Raw genomic sequence first — 19990 nt, forward strand, 5'->3', positions numbered from 1 at the left:
CTCTCACCTGCGCACTGACCGTCTGGGGCATTTTCACATGCCATCTCCTGATTACTGATTCTCCCAATTAGTCGCCACAGTTAAAAGATCAAAGATCAAAGGGAGTCGTGTGTTTCCAGCCGATCCCAGTGTGAAAGGGCCATCTCCATGGCTGTGCGCTCTTATTTTCTCTCTCATCAATTAGAGGGAGCCTGCAGTTCATTACACGTCACGGCTTCGCGCTCACAAGCCTGACCCTCCACGGAGGAGGGAGCAGAGCAGTAGATTCAAACAAAGAGGTAGCTGAATGTGGCATGAGGTTTGTGGGCAGTGATGGCCAGGGGCTGCTTCATTATTAGTTATATCCTTTAAAGAATGCAGCTCCACACACCATCTGGTATTACTAATAGCCCACTGAGGGCCTTTCTGAGACAGCCCCACTGACCGGGGGTTATTTAAATCATTACAAGCGTTTGTTTTCACTGCAGATGCTCTTATCCACTGGGACTAACATGTTCTCGGACCCGTGGCTCTGGGGCACAGCATCGACCTCCCACCCGGTCTTTTAACCTAGGAGCAGAGAGGGTAGAGTCCTGACCACTGCTCCACACTGCTATTCGGACCACTGCTCCCCACTGCTGCTCTGACTACTGCTCCACACTGCTGCTCTGACTACTGCTCCACACTGCTGCTCTGACCACTGCTCCACATTGCTGCTCTGACCACTGCTCCACACTGCTGCTCTGACCACTGCTCCACATTGCTGCTCTGACCACTGCTCCACTCTGCTGCTCTGACTACTGCTCCACACTGCTGCTCTGACCACTGTTCCAGATCTGTATTTTAATGTAGTGTAATACTATGCTATATGCAATGTAATCATGCCCGGTAAGAGGAAGTCAAACCAAGTAGTTTGAAACAGCTCTGTCCTTGATCAATTACGCAGCGATGATCTCAGTTGGGTTTATGAGAGTTTGAGAATAATACAAACCTTTTTTTGTTTCTAGTTATGAGCGCTGGCTTCTCTTCAGTGTCAGAACCTCCCCCTCCTCATGTAGCTGCGTGTGTCACCGGTCTGTGCCGGACGCGTCCTTTCTCCGGACCCCCGAGGAGGGGGATGTTCCCCGCAGAGCTGGGCTGAATTATGCAGACGTGTGACGAGAGCTGTTCTTCCGCCGCTGTTTTATTTGGAGACCCAGGCTGCAGTAAAGGCTGCACATGGCTACATGTGGAGTCAATTTAAGGGGCGCGTTTGTGTGCGCGCCTGGCTCGGTCCCAGCTTTCAGTTGAACTTGCGGTTTGGCACGTCAGACTGACTGGCCAAACTGACCGAGTGCGGTTCATTAGCCTTGTGCAATGAAGGGGGTGAACCGTATCAGAATTACTCATGTTCACGAAGTTTGACCCACTTTTCAGAGGGCATTAGTTTTATCCCATCAAATGTATGATGGACTGATGGATAAAATTATGTTATAGGTTACTTGTATGTTGCTCATTTCGTATTTGAATTCTGAATGCCCTGTGGATCTTCCTGGATTATAAATATAATTTGGTTAAAGGGGCCAAAAATGTTACCGTCGATGGATGTTTGCTGTACCACTCCTTATGAAACTTTCATTGTCTGTTTAAAGTCTTTTATTCATTTGACAAAATATTTATATACAAAATACATTCATTTTCATGTCTTGCCAAAACAATTTACAATATAATACACATTTTCTACATTTCAAAAACAGAAAGACAGTTGTAGCAAACATTGTAAACATTTTCCTTAATCAATCTTAAAAAGAAGTGTCTTTGTGTGACAGGAAACAATGTGAAATGGGGGAAAACATTGACATCACTTCAAATGCAAAAACAAATAACAACTCATCAAACAGAGATAATATTGTTACTGGATTTGAATGTAAACATTTTGATAAATACTAAGTTGGAAATATTACACATTATGTAGCAGGGGGAAAAAAGCATACGATTCCATTCATACAAAATAAAATAAGTTTAAAAGAAGACCCCTTCAAGGCACCTGGCAAACTGGCTTACTGATAAAAGCGCATGAGATCTACTCACTCTTTATTCTTTCATAAATGTTTTTTTAACTTTGGTAAATGCTGTTTGTTCCTCTTTGACTCCTCTTTCTAAGGCCGAGTATTGCTTCTGTTATGAGTAACAGAAGTTCCGCAAATGGGAAACATTCATCGATGAGGAGAGCCTAAATCAGTCTTTCAGCTATAAAGGGGCTTTGTTGTTACTGTTGTTGGTATTGCTCAGTGTGCAGCTGAGAAACACCGACTCTCTTGTAGGTTTCCCAGGGCAGCAGTTAGTTGATGTATTGAGCGCCCCCGTGTGGAATAATTTCGGACACTCCCCAGCCCACTACGTTCCCCCGGCTGCTGCAGGAGCCTTCCCGCTGAGCATTCTGGAAGATCTCCTCCTCCCCGAGAACCCGGTCCCACAGGTTGACCCCCGTCATCTTGCCCGCGAATGCCAGCTTGGGGTCGGCGCCGCTGTCGAAGCCAAAGCTGCAGCAGCCGTTCTTCTCCTGGCCCAGGCTCATGGTCCCCCCCTCAGGCAGGACGTGGCCCTCGGCCACCCCGGACGAGCTGGCCACCTTCAGCCCGTTCACCCACAGCGCGGCCAGGCCTTCCTCCGAGCTCCAGGTCCCGCAGACGTGACTCCACTGGCCGTCCATCACAGCTTTGCCTGCCTCCACCAGGTGTGCCTCCCCGCCCACGGTGAAGAGCAGGGACTGGCCGCTCAGCACCAGCTGGATCTCGAAGGGGTTCTTCTTGGAGCCGTAGGAGAAGAGCACGGTCTTGTTGAGCGCCTCCCTCACTTTGGCCCACAGACAAACCGTGAAGGAATGGAGGCCCATGTCGGCATCGGGCGTCACCATGGCATAGATGCGCCGGGAGCGCATGGGGAAGAGTAGGGCCATCTCGCAACCTTTAAGGAGGAGGGAGAGAGTGAGAGGAGGAGAGAGAAAGGGAGAGTATAAAGAGTTTAAATAAGAGGCTTCCATACAATATTACAATTATATCTCCATACTCCTCTCACCACAACCTACCTTTTGTTTCTATACAAAAACATTCATAAACTCTACAACATTGACTCAGTTTTTCTCAGTTCTCATGCCTGGTTCATGTCTGCCAGTGGTGTGTTTGCAGAGGTCTACCCGGGGATTACAGTTGGTGGTAAAGGGGATTGGGGACTAGAAGAGGTGGGAGGGAAAGCAAAAGGCATGCAGGCATAGCTCTGCTGTTTACATTTTTACTGCTTTCATCCCACAGCAAGTGAACTGTAAAGTTAAATTTGGAGTGGAGACAGGTTTTAAACATGGTCAGTGGTCAGCAGGGTTCAAACCTTTTTTTTGCTCGTTTTACTCCAAGTGCAACAGCTGGATATGCTATTTGGGGTCCTGGCTGATTCCTATGAACGGTTTTCTCAGTGAAATCATAGTGATATGATAAAATCTTTTCAAAATAATTTTGTGTTTCAGATTTTTCCCATTTTCACCCAATTTGGTATCCGACTGAACCTTATCTATTCCAATTGTCCGTGTTAGCTGAGGACACGGCGCTACGGCCCCGTCCCCTGGCGGCCCGGGACATCGAGGGATCTAGAAACGACAGGCCTTCTACAAACCATATCATCTCAATGCCCCGTGACCATGACTCTGAGGCGAGTACAATCAGGGCACTATTGTATGCGGGGGATCCTACAGACCCTGCCAAGTCCCTCCCCCCACCATCGGAGCGGCTAGCCAAGTATGCCTCTCTGCTCCGCGGCACACTTTAATATGATAATACTTTTACAATGTTAGAAGTAAAGCCAAGCCCTGCCCCTCCCTGATTGACAGGCCTGATGGGAGTCTGGATGGATGTACTGTCCCACCCTGGGGTTTTGTGAAGGCAAAGAGAAGCAAGGGGCAAAGAAATTGTGCAATTGATCAAGTCACTTCCCATTGGCACATGGAGATGGAACAACTGGGCTTATCGTCCATTATAACAAGCAGAGACTCACATTTCCTACCATTTCCTACAAAACCCAAAATATTGACATTACATTTGTCTTAGATTAGGGTGTAATCCCTCAGGACAGAAAAGCTCCACATCTGTTTCCCTTTATCGACAGCCTTGGTGTGGTGGGAGCACTTAACCGTTAGTAATTATCCTTTGTCCTGTTTTTCAGAGCGAGAGAGTCAGATCTACCGAACACATAATGCTGACAATATGGGTGCTTGGAAATTAAATCATTCTTATCTGATTTTAACGAGCTAAAATCCGTTTTGCTGACAGGATTTACTGCTGTCATGTTGGCTGGAAGTGAAAAGGTTCTGTTTTTCAAACGGCACCCACACGAAAGCTGAGCTAATGTGAACAGCGTGTGTTGAGGGGGGTTAGAATATGGCCAGGATCTTATGTACGTAACAAAACCCCATACCATTCCTTATGTAAGACCTTGTCAGACAGTGCAGGCGGTATAACGGACAGAGACAGGAAGCAGGTGAGAAACGGGTACCTGAGGGCAGGAAGTGCCTCTCGGCCGAGCGCAGGGAGCGGTCCAGCTGTGCCCGGGCCTTCTGCAGGTCAGTGGCCATGGCGGTGAGGCTCTTCTCCAGCTGGCCTCCTTCGACGGCGGGCACCTGGCGGACGGAGCGGTCGGCCGCGCCGTTGGCCGAGGCACTCAGGCAGGTGCTCTCCAGCTTGGTCAGCCTGGTCGCCTGGGCCCGGCTCACCACCACCAGCTGCTGCAGCAGCGCCTCCTGGTGGGCCCTCTGCTCGGCGTTGGCCTCCTTCATGCGGTCGGTGGCCTGGGCCAGCTTCATCTCCAGCTGCAGGGCCAGCCGGCGGCCGGCGGTGTCCACGGCGCTGGAGCAGCCCCCTGCGTAGTTGGCCACGAACTGCAGCATCTCCCCGCGTAGAGTCTGCAGCTCCACCTTGATGATGTTGTCGGCATACTGCAACAGCATGTTCTCCTTCATCTGGGAGTTCTCCAGCATGGTGAAGAGCTTGTCCCACTTGCTGAACTCCGGCGACTTGCAGGGGGACGTCGTAGGGGCCGCTGAGGTGGGAGGAAGATGTGGGAGAGGAGGAGGAGAGGAGAAAACTGAAGGTATATGTATTGAATGATACTGAAAGAAAAATGTTAGCAGGCCGACATGCAGGTGGCTTCGCTTCGTATATTGAGAGATATGTTTATAGGAGACAGGGCAGAGTAATAAATGAACTGTTGCTGGAAGAATAAGTGGAATGTTAGACATTTTGCACAAGATAGGCCAACCATAGCCCCCTCCATGCTCGCACAGTTCTGTGTGCATGACTCTTTAGCATTTGATGGCCCCCCGACCCCCCTTCCCATCATACTTAATCATGTCTAATCGCATTAAATTTTTTGCCTTAAGGACTTTTTCTTCTTTCCTCTGAAAGAATGAGAGCATTCTTTCCTATCGACGTCCTGTTTTTGCTAATCTGTTTTGCACCCAAGAGCAGACTCCAAAGCAGCTCACAACAAAGTCTCAATTAAATTCACTTCAGTTTGGCGATGACCAAATTCTGCCTCTTGATCTTTTTTTATTTCCTCTGCTACGGAAATTGGCCAAAGGGCCATTACATGAAATTAGTGGAGAAAGAAAAAAGTCTGAAAATGTGAATATTTATTTAATTTTTTAACTCACCCTCCGATGGTGGTTGGTTGCTTTCCGGTTGAGCGCCCTCTGCGATCTCGTTGTAAAAGTTGTCGGCGTAGTTCACCTCGATGTCATCCTCGTAGCATCGCGTGAGCAGAACAGAGCAGCAGCAGACCAGGCAGACCAGCAGAACCCGTGGCAGAGTCATGTTGTTAGCGGTGTGTGTTTTTCTATGTTGTCTCTCTCTTTGTTGCTGAGCTGCGGTGCTAGAGTAGGCTGCGGTACGCTGTCCTGCCTCACTACTGCTGAGCAATCGCTTGGCTTTCCTGGCTGTGGACAGAGCACCAGCTGAAGGTAGACTGAGCTCACATGGGGCTGCACGGTCTATATAAACACAGCACACAGACCGGGGAAGTCGGGGAGTGAGTAATGCTTCGTTGGAGGTAACATGTGTGTTGTAATCAAATATAACTGCTGCTCCTGCTGGTTGGGGGGGGGGAAGGGGGTGGAGGAGGGAAGAGAGAGAAACGGAACGAGAGAAATGTTGTCCCCCTCTGAGAACGTGTTGTGCGTGGGTGGATGAGACTGCCAAAAGGGGAATATTTTCACTTTTTTTTTTTTTCCTCTCCTGGACTGCGGGGGGAAGCATAATGACTTCCTCATGAGACCCCCCCCCACCACCACCACCCCGCCCCAGTGCGCTCCTTGTGGGATGCGGTGGCGTGGCGTTGCCATGTGCCGGGGCCGGAGGACAGAGACCTGAGGGCAGAAAGGGCGCATGACGGGGATGACGGCGTAATGTCGCCGCGGCCGCGGAGGCCTCTGGGTCAGAGCTGCCCTCTCTCTCTCACTCAGCTGTAGAGGAGAGGAAGGGGCCCCCCGCGGTCATGACAAATAAACAGCACGGTCACCAAGCGCAGACTTCCGTCCTGAAACACCCTAAGGCTCTCTTCTTAGCATTACCAACTATGAAAAGTATGTACAGTGATTGATGTATGGATGCCCTGTCAGGTTCTGATGGTCCAGTAGGTTTATAGACAGTCTAAGAAACAAACAGAAGGGAATGAAGTTTGAAAACAAGCAGATATGGCCGGGAATCTGAATCAGTGTCAGAGCAGTTTCCTCCATTCAGGTGAGACAGAGGCTCACCACAAAGAAAATTGATCTCTTGGTGCCTGTGACTATTTTCCTGGCCCTCTTTTTTTACCTCTATCGGTAAAAACATTGTTCTTGCTGACACTGCAGTTTTGAGGTCTGTTTTCTCCAGTCACAGTCAGTACAGAGAGTCCCTTTAGCACTTTAAATGGGCTCTGAACTATTTACTGTAATCTTGTTTTTTACCCAGCATAGTGCAGATGTGTCATGAGAAATGGAAATATGATAAAGTTTTGGATAAATCAGTTAATATTGTGAGGCTACGTTTTGGTCTGTGGTAATCTTGGTATTGTAGAAGTATTCTAGAAATGCTTGACTGCTCTGTGAACACTGACTTCATGAGTCAGCAGTCTGGCTCTTCAGGGACATCTTGAAATGTAGTTGACATTGCGCCAGAGCTATTATTTTTTTTAGGAGCATTTTATGTCCTGGGAAATGCCTCTATTTCGTCATGGAAACGCATTGCTGCACATACCTATAAAAAACGAAATATCCAAACGTGCTTACTGAACGTGAGATATGGGAAAGATTTTATTGGGAATTCTGTGTGTGCCATTATGATTACTCTTTTCTTTTTACATTGTACTGGCTGGTTTTTATTGTTGCTGACAAAGCAAAATCACCTGGTGTTCTGTTGTACAATAGCAGTACCCCACCTTCTGGATATCATTGTGATTCCCCCATTCCACCCTTCCTGCCTCTAGTTGAGAATATACTGTATCTTTTCTGCAGCCTATTGTTTAGAGATGTACATTGGTACATTTTTGAACAGAACAACAAAATGGTGGTGTAAAAGAAACAAATTCAAATGGCTTATGTATTCTTGTGGTAATTATATTGTTCATATAATTATACATGTAATGTGTATCTTTTACTTGTCTGGGCCATAGAACCTTCTCACCCTTCCTCCAATTTGAGCTTTTACGATTTATGAAACTTCCCGTAAATAAAGTGATTACATGTGCAGCCGTCTCAAGTCCTGTCACTGCGGGTTTATGTTGTACAGCCAGCATCCATAAAGCCCTGCAGGGGTCCGTCTCTCTGACCCGGTGTCAGTTTCAGACTCTAAGTGTTATTTCAGAGGTCTCGCAATAACCAGACAGCATATCCTGTAACAATTTCCCAATAATAGAGAGCCTGAGGCACGTATTTAGAATTTTCACATGTACTGTACGCTCACCTAGCACTTTATTAGGAACACCTACACCTACATATTCATGCAATTATCTAATCAGCCAATCACGTGGCAGCATTGCAATGCATAAGATCATGCAGATATGGGTCAGGAGCTTCAGTTAATGTTCACATTAACAATCAGAATGGGGGGAAAATGTGGTCTCTGTGATTTCAACCGTGGTGTGATTGTTGGTGCCAGTATTTCTGTAACTGCTGATCTCCAGGGATTTTCACACACAAGAATCTCTAGAGTTTACAAAAAAACAAAAAGTGAGCTGCAGTTCTGTGAGCAGAAACAATTTGTTAATGAGAGAGGTCAGAGTAGAAGGGCCAGACTGGTCAAAGCTGTAACCACACATGCAGAAGAGCATCCCTGAACACACCACACATCAAACCTCTAAGTGGATAGGCTACAGCAGCAGAAGACTTAAGTTTCAAGTTTAAAAAATAAATACCTAAGAAAGTGCTCACTGAGTGTATATCTATGTAAAAAACTATTTACACATATACTATATTGTTTTTATTGGTTGTGATGTGTCCAGATGTAGGGCTACAATGTAAACATTGCTGGAAATTGCTTCTGTACATCTCCTGTATAGCTGTGAGCAGACCCTGCTAAATGTTGGAATCTCAGCTTTCAGTTCAGTATTTCAGTTGTAGACCACGATACTCTGCAGACTGTGAATAACGCTGATGTCGGGATGTTCGGGTTCCTCGGCAAAGGGGAGCATTTTGTTTGTGTGGCTGTCATCCTATAATTCTCAGATGTTTAGGTGAAATCTTTGGGTGAAAATTAGATAGCCGCTGAGTTTTCATGAGTTAGTTTTTCATCCAGCACATGGAGCGAGTTGCTTAAATGAGGACGGTGCGCCGAGTCATAAATCTGGCAATGAGTCCTTCTGTCTGAAGACTGCAGGCTCCTGCCCTCTGCATTCCACCACTCAAGCCTCTGAGTCCCCTTCTGTCTAACCTTCACAATGACCCACGCACACACACACCCACACACACACATACGCACACAAACACATCCTTCTCTCAACAACACGTACACTTGAAGAGACATTCACACACAAACACCCTCCTGCCGTGAGTATACGCACAGACATATCACGTTGAAGGGCTCTGAACAGAAAGCTGCCTCTGATGAAAAAATATCTTCAGGCGGTCTGCATGCTTGTGTGACGGTGAACGGAGTCATATCATAACATCGGAGGTCATTAATAAGGCATTGCTGTGATGTGCTGCAGCTTGGGGGATGGGAAAGGTGATAGACAGTGGCACATTGAATTGTTGTTTTGTTTGCTTTTCATTGTTATGGCAGTAAGCATGGGGTCAGCCGGTCAGGTTAGCCGGTCAGGTCGCTGTGAGTGCAGTCTGTCGCCATGGCGGCAGTGAGACTGTGCCGCGCTGTCACCTCCTACGGGACCTGCAGATCTTTTTATGATGTGGGAGCTGGGGGGGAGGGGGGCATGGTGGACAGTGGAGAAGTATTTGTCAAGCCTTCATATTTCATCAACTAAACTTCGCTCAACTAAAATTAAACTCATATTGTAAATGCTAATCTATTCTAACAGTTTACGTTCAAAGTTAGGTTCCCTAAACCATTATAAATGGGCAACTGAACATAGATGGGCTACTGTAGTTTTCATCGCTTCTTCTACATTTCTGCTGTCAGTTGGATGGGTCTGAGGACAAACGGGATCTCTGTGTTATAGCCATTTCACGAGCAGGAGATAGCTTACCTCACACTCCAGTGCGCACGTATCACACAGCAGCTGGAGCCCAAGTCAGTGACAGATATTTTAGTATTTAATCTCGTGAGGTTCAGCTACTTACCAACAGTCTGAGCCTTCGGTAGAAATGACCCGATTGCACCAGCTCACTCAAGGCAGCTCACATTATACTGTAAATCTCATAATAGTTGCCGGTGAGTCACACCCCCTTGACACAGTGCATATACTGTGTATGAACCCAGCATCACCTCTCCCCAGTCATGCCTTCATATATCGAGACCTGACACCAGTGGTCCAGGGCATTTTTTTTTAAACTCATTGAAAATTATTGACTGCACAGACGACGGATCCGATAGGTCCCCTGTCCCCTGGACTCATTGCTCTCCGTGACTAATCCCTGCTTGCCCGCCACTACTCAGGCACCCTGGGAGATGGCGGGAGATTTCCTGTTTTCACGTGTGCTTGTTGTTTTTCACAACTGTAGTTTCCTTCTTTTCTTTCTCCCACGTGTTGCGGAGCTCATTTGCTTCGACCTGCAAATCACATCTTTTCATATGAAGCGACCCCCCCCCCCCCCCCCCCCCGCAGAAACTGAGGGATTGCTTCCAGATGACCTGCAGCGATGGTTGCACACTGACCCATTGCATGCTGGGATACCGACGCAGGAGATCTGCTTTCTGAACCCTGTCCTGTTCAGAGCAGAACCCATGTGTCAGACATATGACAGTTTGGCATTTAACAAAATAACATGATAAATCAGTGAAACAAGGAAACAACATCAATAACAACATCAACTATTGATTAAGAGGAGGACAAACACTGATAATACTGCACGAAACAAACCGAGTGCATCTGCTAGGAAATCACATACATGTTTCACAGCTCTTGCTAGATGTGTGTGCTATTATTTAACTTTATGGTCCTGGTAATATTAAACTTCTCATATTTTCCATTTTCAAATTTTTTTCATTTTTGTACTATGATGGAATGACAAAACCACATGTGTAACCACATGTGTAACCACATGGTTATTAATTTAATTTAATTCCTTTTAGTCAGTGATACTTATAGAAGCCTCAAAAGCGGGTGGGTTTGGGTGGTCAGATTAGTGAAATGAATTTAACACTATACAAATCTAATGCCATACATTAAATTAAAAAGTATTTGAGTCAGGTGGTAACAGGCTAGATACACAGTAAAGATACACATTCGTAGAAGTACAATCACTGGACTGGTTCAGTTCATTAAAAGAAGCCTTCAAATGTAGGCCATAGCCCAGGCATGCCTTCCTCAGTTTCAAATGTAACTCTTTAAACTCTGTTTGCTGCTGATGTATTTTCCCATCTGAAGTAAGATAATTAGATTCTCTAGTGCTCATATTATCCATTTATGGAGTTTTTAGTAAATAGTTTCTAATTCACCTCTATAGCCACTGCACTGTAGTACTGCTAAGAGCAGTTTCTTGTGTCTGAGTGTCCCTATGTCCATACAAATCAAGCAGAGCTTATTTTTGTGTATTTTTTTTAAGTTTTCAACAGGGGGTCCTTGAAGGTACTTTAGGGATTCCCTGGACAGACTTGATATGCAATATTAATATATACTATTTTTCCAAAATGTACTATTTTGGAAAATATTTAAAAATGTAAAAGCCTTTTATTTTCTACCCTTTTAAAAAAATGATGGGGGTCCCTTGGGTGCCTTTGAGCCAGGGCTGGGGTCCCTGAATCAGAAAATGTTGACATTTTGATCTAGATGTTTCTTTCCTGGCACCACCGCCTCCTACAGGGAACCACATGCTCCTGAGGGTCCTTCCCTCCGTGTACAGGAAGCAGCCAGAAGCCATCCACCTCCACATCGGGGAACTGACCGCCATGATGTCACAGCTGGAGCAGCCAGAGCAGCAGCATCTTCTCAGACTGCTTCAGATGGTCGCCAAGCAACACCCCCCGGTGAGCGATGTGGTTTACATAAATGGACATTCCCAGTTTGTGTATGCGCAAGGCCTGCTTGTGTCTGGAGGGATTGAGGGAAAGCCCTAATGAGTTGTGTCATTGTTCCAGTTGGAGTGGCTATGTGATTTACTGCAATAATGAAAACATATTGCCGTTGTAATTCCACCCTCATTCCTATCTGGCTAGTCAGCGGTGAGCCAAAAATAAGTGTAGTCTTGAGTTTAACAACTGAAATTTTTGTGGCCGTCTTTTTTCATGAGCTCACAATAGAAGTATGCAAAACCGGAACTTGCACATATGACACAGCAACTTCATTTCTCTGCATTAAAAACAGCTACAAAGAGGCATAGGTATGTGAGATTTGACATCTGGAATTTGAGGAAAGGTCTTCTGCAGCTGAAGAAGGCCTAAGATAAACAGTAGAAACAGCAGAGAATCACTTCATATTTTATAACTGCTGGTAAACATACTGTAACTTGAAAACATGGGTATAGGGAAAAATGCTGCTTCCAAATGGGGCTATTGACAGAGAAGAGATGAGAGTGCCAGGTTGGAGTGGGTGGATCAGATGTGGCCAATAAGAGCACAGGGGCTCAGACCGGCCAATCAGGCTCCAGAGTGAGTTTGTCTTTCAGGGTCTGTGGTTGAAAGGAATTAACAGTTCAGAAAGAAAAATCTGTGTTTTTTCTCTTTTGCCCGGAACCATCCTGTTCAGTTCTCAGATGTTCTCAGATAAAAAGGATTGTGCAGCAATCGTTCACTTCCATCTCTGTTAAGTTATCGTTACTTTTTCCCCATTTCCTCTTCCTCTTTCTCTCCTGCCTTGTACCTGCTCTCTTTCTCTCATCTTCTTGTGTTTGCCCTCTTCTCTCTTCCTTTTTTCTTTTTTTTTTTTACAATACATGTTATTTGGCTGACGCTTCTATCCAAAGCGACATACATTTAGACTAGATTAGCCTAAGCAGTTGATTGACCTTGCTCAACAGCCCAACAGCTGCGCAGATCTTATCGTGGTGATCAAACCACCGACCTTGTGTGTCTCAGTCATGTACTTTAACCACTATGCTATAAAACCCAACTGTTTGAGTGTATAATGGTTGAAATCTAAACAGGATAAGAGTGCATGTTTAGCTGAAACAATCTGTATTGTGCTCTTCCCCCTGTAGGCACTGAGCTCACTGGTGCCCTCTCTGGTAGGGTATCTCAGTGACCCCGTGCTCAATGATGCAGTGCTGACCGTGCTGGTGGACATCTCCCAGGCTAGCCCGGCCTCCCTCACCCCCTTCCTGCCCACGCTGAGGACGGTCGGAGAGCGGTCCCCCGCCCTCCTGGGCCACATCGCCAAGATCCACGGAGCTGTAGGCCTCACCAGTGAGGTGAGTGACCCACCACCACCCATCCCCAAACCCTCCCTCTCTGAATCGCACTGCGCACCCAGCATGCCCTTATTAACCTTACCTTCTCCAACGTGCCTCTGGAACACTATGGAACATCAGCGCTGATACTGTCACATAGTGTGGACATTATCCCCTGATAACCTGTACTGCAAATAACCAGTTGATTTGAACTGGTGCTGGTGATGTGGTGGTCCTTTGTGGACACATGACAGGGAACAAGCACTGTGGTGTTCTGTGCTTGGTGAAGGCTGTCAGTGAAAATGCAGGGTTTTCGGGAGTATAACCGACTATAAGATATCTGTAAATTCTTAGTCAAAGAGGATGTTGTGAGCAGTCGATGTGAGCGTTCTTTCATTTAGCAGCACTGTGCCCTTGTGTAAAACATCATGTTCTGTTCTAGTTAATCTGAAAAATTATTCCCTGTGACTAACAAGGCTATATATATCAGATCATGATGCAGCAAACAACACACTTGTGTGGCTTCTGACTAAGGGTGGCTTCACTCTGAAATTGGGCTATAAATCAGTTTGACACATACTGTAAGTCTGGATTATTGATTCGTTGTAGACAGGTAGTGCAAAGCTCTCAAGCAAGCATGTCAAAGTAACACTTTTTATATAGTGATTTTTAAAAGACATTTTATTTTCAAGTGGTGTCATATCATACATACATGTAGTCTTATATTATTTGTGTGGTAATAATGATTTTTGCTAAATGTTATAGTCCTATCTTGCTGTATCCCGCTAGAACCAAGAATAAACATTTAGGATTTAGAAATGTTTAAAACAAATTAAAGTTACTTCAAAACTATGCAAGAACGAATTGACCTCTTTTTGAACTGCCTGGAGTCTATCATCAAACCTTCTGCTGCTCACCTTGCCATCCCTTCCTCTTGGACATATCTTCTCTCTATTCTGATCCTCCGTGGAGGAATTAGGACAGCCCAGTCTTCCACTGGTTGATGCTGCATCCTGGTTCAGTTGCTTTGGATAGAAGCGCCAGCCAAATATGTCATGTAAAAAAGAAAGGAAGAGAGAAAAGGGCAAACACAAAAAGATGAGAGAAAAAGAGCAGGTACAAGGCAGGAGAGAGAGGAAGAGGAAATGGGGAAAAGGTAACGCTAACTTAACAGAGTTGGTTCAACAAACCCTTAACTGGGTAGAGTACACTTACTCCGAAACCGGTTTGCTGTTTAAAGCATACATACTAAATCTCCCTCTTGCATCTATAGTGGCAATTCATGCAATGTTGTAGGTTTTGTAATAAAATACTACTCTTGGTTGTGGCACTGACAACTTGGTATCATCTCTGGTCTTTGTGCTTTTGTGTGTGTGCTTTGTCAGTTGCTTCAATCATCAGACCATTGTTTATATGGACCGTAGTTTGCAGATCTCCATCCCAAAGCTTTCCTGTCATTGAAAACAGTGGCAGATGTGTGTTTTTGATGGTTGCCAGAACAGCTTTGTTCAGGCAGCTAAAGACACTCCACTCTATTTTACTTCGCTGCTCATTACATTCTTTCCAAGATTCGTACATCTTTACTTTGTTCAAAAATAATTGCCATGGTCAAAGTGTGGATTAACTACAAGTTGCACTAAATCCTTCCATTCTGCAATCGCTCCTTTCATCCCTGACCCCAGCCCCCTACCAGAGCCATGCCTGGTAAGAGCTCAGTACAGGCTGTTATCTTCTCAAACAAGGTCTTGCGTGGACTAGACTATCATGAGACCCACTGGCCTTGCCTAATGGAGAGAGCTTTACTTATTTTTGTCCTACATTGACTGCCACATTAACCTCCCTTTGAGTTCTTTGAGGAAATGTAATGTAAACTGCAAAGCCTGGTGAGCCTCCTTGACTCTCTTTGCATCTCATTGTTTGTCTCACAGTACAGCTGCTTTCATTTGCTTCTGCCTGCTGAGGCCTGTTATGCAAAAAAACAAACATAATGCTTAAAATATGAAGAAATGTATGCTGTATGCAGGAGTGATTTCATTTCTGAGAATAGCAATAAGTAATGCGTCATGCTCTGTGTGTAGGACATAAATCTAACGATAGTGATGTGAACCGATTCACATTGAAATAAAAAAGCATAGCTCACAACCAGAATTATCTTTAATGATTTTCTGAAGCAGACACATAAATATATAAGAGGATAAGCACGTAAAGAATGAATGAAGCTTTATGCTGCATAAGGGGAACATTTTTTTGTTTTTTTATGACAATTTTGATACATTTACAATATTTTTATGGAAAGGCTCCATGCAAAGGGGACCGTATCATATTCTGTGGCTGTGTGCAACTTCCATTTATGGGACTAGAATGGCTTGTTAAACATTGTGTGCCAAATTCAAATCCCGAGTAAAGTATTTCAGGATCCAGTGAACTGGCAGTTTGGAAAGATGGGGAAAACAAAATAAAAATGAGGTTACTTTTTACTGCATTTCTGTTGCAGTCAATCTCTTGTTTTTTTAAAAACATTCAGCACATATGGTGACAGAATATTCCATGGCACCAACACATCCAGATCAGAAATTTGATGTGATTGAAAGTGAGGGGGCACATTTTTCATTGCTTGTATCACAGCATTCCTTGTTTGAGTTTTGGCCAATCACTGGGCCAGATATTGGTTGGTTTTCCTCCATTGGGGAACACAGATAGAACAGGCCAGACCTAACCTGGACAAAAGAAATGCATGAGATTGCCATTAGGGGGCGATATGATCAGGTCCCATTTGCCATGGCCCATGACCATGTTTGGTAAGCACTGTGTCCCTTCACCTTTGTTGTCTCTTCACATACATGAAAAGAACTGATCAGAATTGATTACTTACAACAAAAACATTGGAATGGACAGGTTCCTCTCAAGCATAGATTTAGTCCTTGGTTGCGCTACTCGGTGGAGTATCGTGGTGTATTTCAGAAAAATACAAGAATGTTGCTGGAACCAATCATCCAATTATCATTTTTAATTTGATTTGAATCTTCCTCAAATTACTCCCTGTTACTGTGTCCCCATGAAAAACTGGATATGAATAAAGCCATATGGTGCAGTTCAATTGAAAAATCTCTAAATGCCAGGAGGTTAATAAGATGTTTTGATTGGCTCAGTGCTGTAATGGCCTGAGACCAGAAAAATATGTCTGCTCATTCAACACCTCATATATAAAAAGGGAATTAAATACATATGGGGCTGGTTTTGAAATGTGATTTCATAAATTTACCATAGCTATATATACTGCCCACTTACGGTATATATTTGCAGATGTCTATTTGAGTTTCAGATGTAACCTACAGTTTACTTTATTCAACTGAAATGTGCTGTGGTATAAGTTTCATTGTTTTCATCTTCCCAAGAGTTGGAGAGTACAGACAAAAATCTATGACCGACGTCCAAAAACATATAGAAACATCTCTCATTCCTGTTTGACAATTACGGCATGCATATAGGGAGAGTAAAAAATGTGGAACATATCCTGGCTGTGTCAGGGGTGATGCTCTGCTGGAAAAACAAGTGAGATGTGATTTTATGGAATAGGCATCTGGCAAAGGAAGGGCGATCTGAAAAGAATGCTTTGGGGAAGAACAGAGATACAGAATTCATACGAGGGGGTCTGGATGTGTGTGTTGGGGGGCAAGGGGGCAGCGGTGTCCGGGGGGGAGGAAGGATGCCAAGCGTTGGGGGCACTGGAAAGCAGTTCCTCCGGAGGACTCTGTGGAGGCATCTCTCTGAACATTTGTTATTATTTCCTGATCCTATCAGAATGATGAAATGCAGTGTACTGTAGCGTGACAGAGGGTAGGGGGTGGTTGAAAGACGCCAGGAAGGGGAGGGAGAGGCGGTTCGGGCAGCGGTTTGTTGGGCATTAATATTAGTTGCCTTTGGGACAAGACCGGTTAGAGCTGGCCTGGTCACAGGCTGAGGCAAAGCACCAGCGTATCAAGTATTGTACATGTTCCTGAAACCACTCTTAGTCAACAACTATACTACCTATGTCAAGTTGGCCCTGTCAGCATATCCAATCTCATTGGACTTTGCGTTTTTCATCTTTCCATGCCTGCAGTACATTGTACCATTATAGCCGGACATCTGACATTTAAGCTGTAGTAGCTATTGACACAGAGGGTTCAAACTCAAGGCTGTATGTACCAACAATGGACTTACTGTGCCTTCATATAAGTAATTTATATTGCCAGCTAATTTGAAATTTCAGCTTAGTTTCATTTTGAGCATTAATCACTTCCCCTTAGTCATACTTATAAACAGGCTCTACGTCACTTTTGAAAATCAAGTGTTCCATCGAATCCTTGCATAATCATGTATTAGGAATATGGAAAAAATGATATTCTGAAATTTGTGGATGTTGGATGCTCTAATGTGAGGTCTGGATGGGTATGATTGGTATCAGGAGTGGAGACTGTGTAGCACTGGTTTAAATGATGACTTGTTGGGCACAGACGACTGTATTAGAAGAGTGTTCTGGACCCTGGACACAACTCTGTATGTATTATAAGCATTCCCAGATGCCTCTCTCTGTCTCTCCCCTTCTCTCTCTCATTCTCTCATTCTTATTTACTCGAATATATAGCCTTTCCAGTTTAACACTGGAAACTGCCCATAAAGGTGTCACACAGACAAAGCGCAAACAGCTTGACACTTCACAGGACTCCGGAGCCCAGCTCGGATGGGAACAGTGCTAGTTTGTGTTTCACTAATATGAGGGTATCCATCCCTGTTTAGAACCGGGTGTCATTCACCCAGCTGGGGGGTAGTCGGGGGCAAGGAACAGACAAGAAAATAATGTAGAGGTGCAGCCCATTTCTCTTCAGCCTTTAATTCATGAGGTCAGGCTGTGAGAGGCATTAGGCTGATATACAGTATACACATTAGGAGCGGTTAACCGCACTGCTCCCGACAGCATCTTGAAGGGAATAACGTATTACCGGAAAACGTGTCGAAACTCCAGTAGAATTAAAGGGGGGTGAATCACAGTGTGTTTCTCATTCACAAAAGCACAAACAAATACGTGTGGTTTCCTGGCAACTGTGTGGAGACACCAATGCAGATGCCAAAGTTGAAGAGATGCTGGCACCGTCTGAACAATGTAAATACACTGAAGCCAAACCACACGTTTGAAATTGATTTTTTAAAATATTTTTAAATCAGCATCAATTTCAGTTTGAAACAGTCCCCCCTTTTATGGTGCAGTTAGTCTAACTCATAGATGAGATCTCTCTGCTCTTTGTCACAATTGTTATGTCTTATTTGTGAGGCTCCTGCAGTATTTTTTGGGTGTGACTTCCTTGACCCCAGACTCCCTTCCTTCTGCTTCCCTATTTTATCTGTTATTTTTCTCTCTTTTTTAACTGCTCCTCAGAAACTGGGTATTTTTATGAAATAGCTGCTGATGCCCCATGATGAAATGTCCAACTGCTGAGTGGACAAATACTCCAGACTGCATTCCTGGTCATTACTCCACACTGCTGCTCTGACCACTGTTACACATTGCTGCTCTGACCACTGCTCCACACTGCTGCTCTGACCACTGTTACACATTGCTGCTCTGACCACTGCTCCACACTGCTGCTCTGACCACTGCTCCACACTGCTGCTCTGACCACTGCCCCACACTGCTGCTCTGACCACTGCTCCACATTGCTGCTCTGATTACTGCTCCACACTGCCCCACACTGCTGCTCTGACAGACTCTCTCCATCTTCAGGAGCAGGCCCACAGTTCTCTGGTGTACCTGGTGTCTCTGCTGGCCAGCATGGAGCACAGCATTCACCACACCCTGCTGCTAGAGATCCGGGGGCTGACCGACCGCTACTCCTCCATCCTGGGGGGCTGTGGGAAGGACATCTACCGCATGAGCAACAGCTTCACCGCCATCGCCCGGCTGTTGGGCCGCCGCCTGGAGGCGGACCTTGTAGCAGCCAGCAGGTACCGCGTACGCACCTCGGCCCATCAGTCAAAGCTGGTACAGCAGTCTGGCCCCACCCCCTGGGTAGCACTTAAACATATCTGTGGATCCAGGGCCACTACAGAGCCATGAGGTACCATACTGTTCTTATTACTTTAGCATGCTAATAAGGGCTGTCACTTGGTTATGATAATACAACTGCATTATTACAGTTGTCTTCTTTCTGAGAGATACGCCTTTGGTGCCGAGGGATAGCTCCAGTGTCGCCCATGCCAGGAATGACAGGCATTTGTGTGTGTGTTTGAATGCCCATGTAATGTTTATGTATATGCACATGCAGTAGATGCATGTGTGTATGTGCTGCATGTCTATCCAAAAAAATTTCAGTCCTTTTTTGCTTCTCAAAACTCAGGAAGGAGGGTATGGTCTTCAAGTGCTATATTTAGTCTGCAATATGTGCAGCATTTGTTACACAGTTTTTATGATGATGGTGAAACCACGTTATAAAAGTTCCACCTCTCTCCCTGTTTTAGGTGGCATAAAACATTAAGTGTGAGTGACAAATTTGAGTGAATTTAGTTATTCCTAGTAATGAACCTGTATGAATCAGAAGAGGCTTAAAATAGAAAGGCAACACAGCAATCTATAGAATTGGCTATAGTTGTTTTGCTGGCCTGATTCTCAAACTGGCACTCATTCATTCCATGATGGTTCAACTAGAACATTTTGTCCACTACACATCCTAAAGAGGAGGAATGTCATTAAAATTACAACAGAACAAAACAGAGGTGATGTTGTTTAAGTACGTACCGTTGTGCTGGCCACACTCGAGGGAGGAGGGTGTGTTGAAATATGTTTGGTGGACCGAGTGGAGTAGGTCTCTTTGGTATGATTTGTCTCGAGCTGAACACAGAGGTTCCTCCATTGTTCCCTGGTGTTGCATTCCTTCTTAGAGGCGGCGTGCCTGCCTGTGTCCAGTCCTTCATCTCTACTGCTGCGCTGTCCCTTTTATTACCTCTTTGTGTCTGCGTTCGTCTGGGATTCTGCAT

General features: G+C 45.1%; 2 protein-coding genes across 2 annotated transcripts in view; one reads left to right on the forward strand and one right to left on the reverse strand.

Annotated features, from left to right (window-relative positions):
- veph1 (ventricular zone expressed PH domain-containing 1) overlaps positions 1 to 19990 on the forward strand; it is a 55815-nt gene that overhangs the window by 10700 nt on the left and 25125 nt on the right. The window contains exons 4-6 of the mRNA XM_061218078.1: positions 11458 to 11621; positions 12791 to 13000; positions 18741 to 18961. Coding sequence (XP_061074062.1) covers positions 11458 to 11621; positions 12791 to 13000; positions 18741 to 18961 — 595 coding nt within the window. The remainder of the gene's footprint in view (positions 1 to 11457; positions 11622 to 12790; positions 13001 to 18740; positions 18962 to 19990) is intronic.
- On the reverse strand, positions 1592 to 5951 carry ptx3a (pentraxin 3, long a). Its single transcript, XM_061218089.1, has 3 exons — positions 5657 to 5951; positions 4501 to 5043; positions 1592 to 2925 (listed from the first exon to the last, which is right to left on the reverse strand). The coding sequence occupies exons 1-3, from the start codon at positions 5814 to 5816 to the stop codon at positions 2300 to 2302; spliced, it is 1329 nt and encodes a 442-aa protein (XP_061074073.1). The 5' UTR covers positions 5817 to 5951; the 3' UTR covers positions 1592 to 2299.

The sequence above is a fragment of the Conger conger genome, chromosome 13 (assembly GCF_963514075.1).
Source record: "Conger conger chromosome 13, fConCon1.1, whole genome shotgun sequence".
In the NCBI taxonomy this organism is placed as follows: Eukaryota; Metazoa; Chordata; class Actinopteri; order Anguilliformes; family Congridae; genus Conger; species Conger conger.

What these genes read in the sequence shown, in the direction of transcription:
- ptx3a (XM_061218089.1), bottom strand. Translation starts at nt 5,816, where the DNA reads ATGACTCTGCCACGGGTTCTGCTGGTCTGCCTGGTCTGCTGCTGCTCT. An exon ending in CAACCAACCACCATCGGAGG is followed by an intron (nt 5,044 to 5,656) that starts GTGAGTTAAAAA and finishes CTCCCACCTCAG; the next exon opens with CGGCCCCTACGACGTCCCCC. An exon ending in GAGGCACTTCCTGCCCTCAG is followed by an intron (nt 2,926 to 4,500) that starts GTACCCGTTTCT and finishes TCCTCCTTAAAG; the next exon opens with GTTGCGAGATGGCCCTACTC.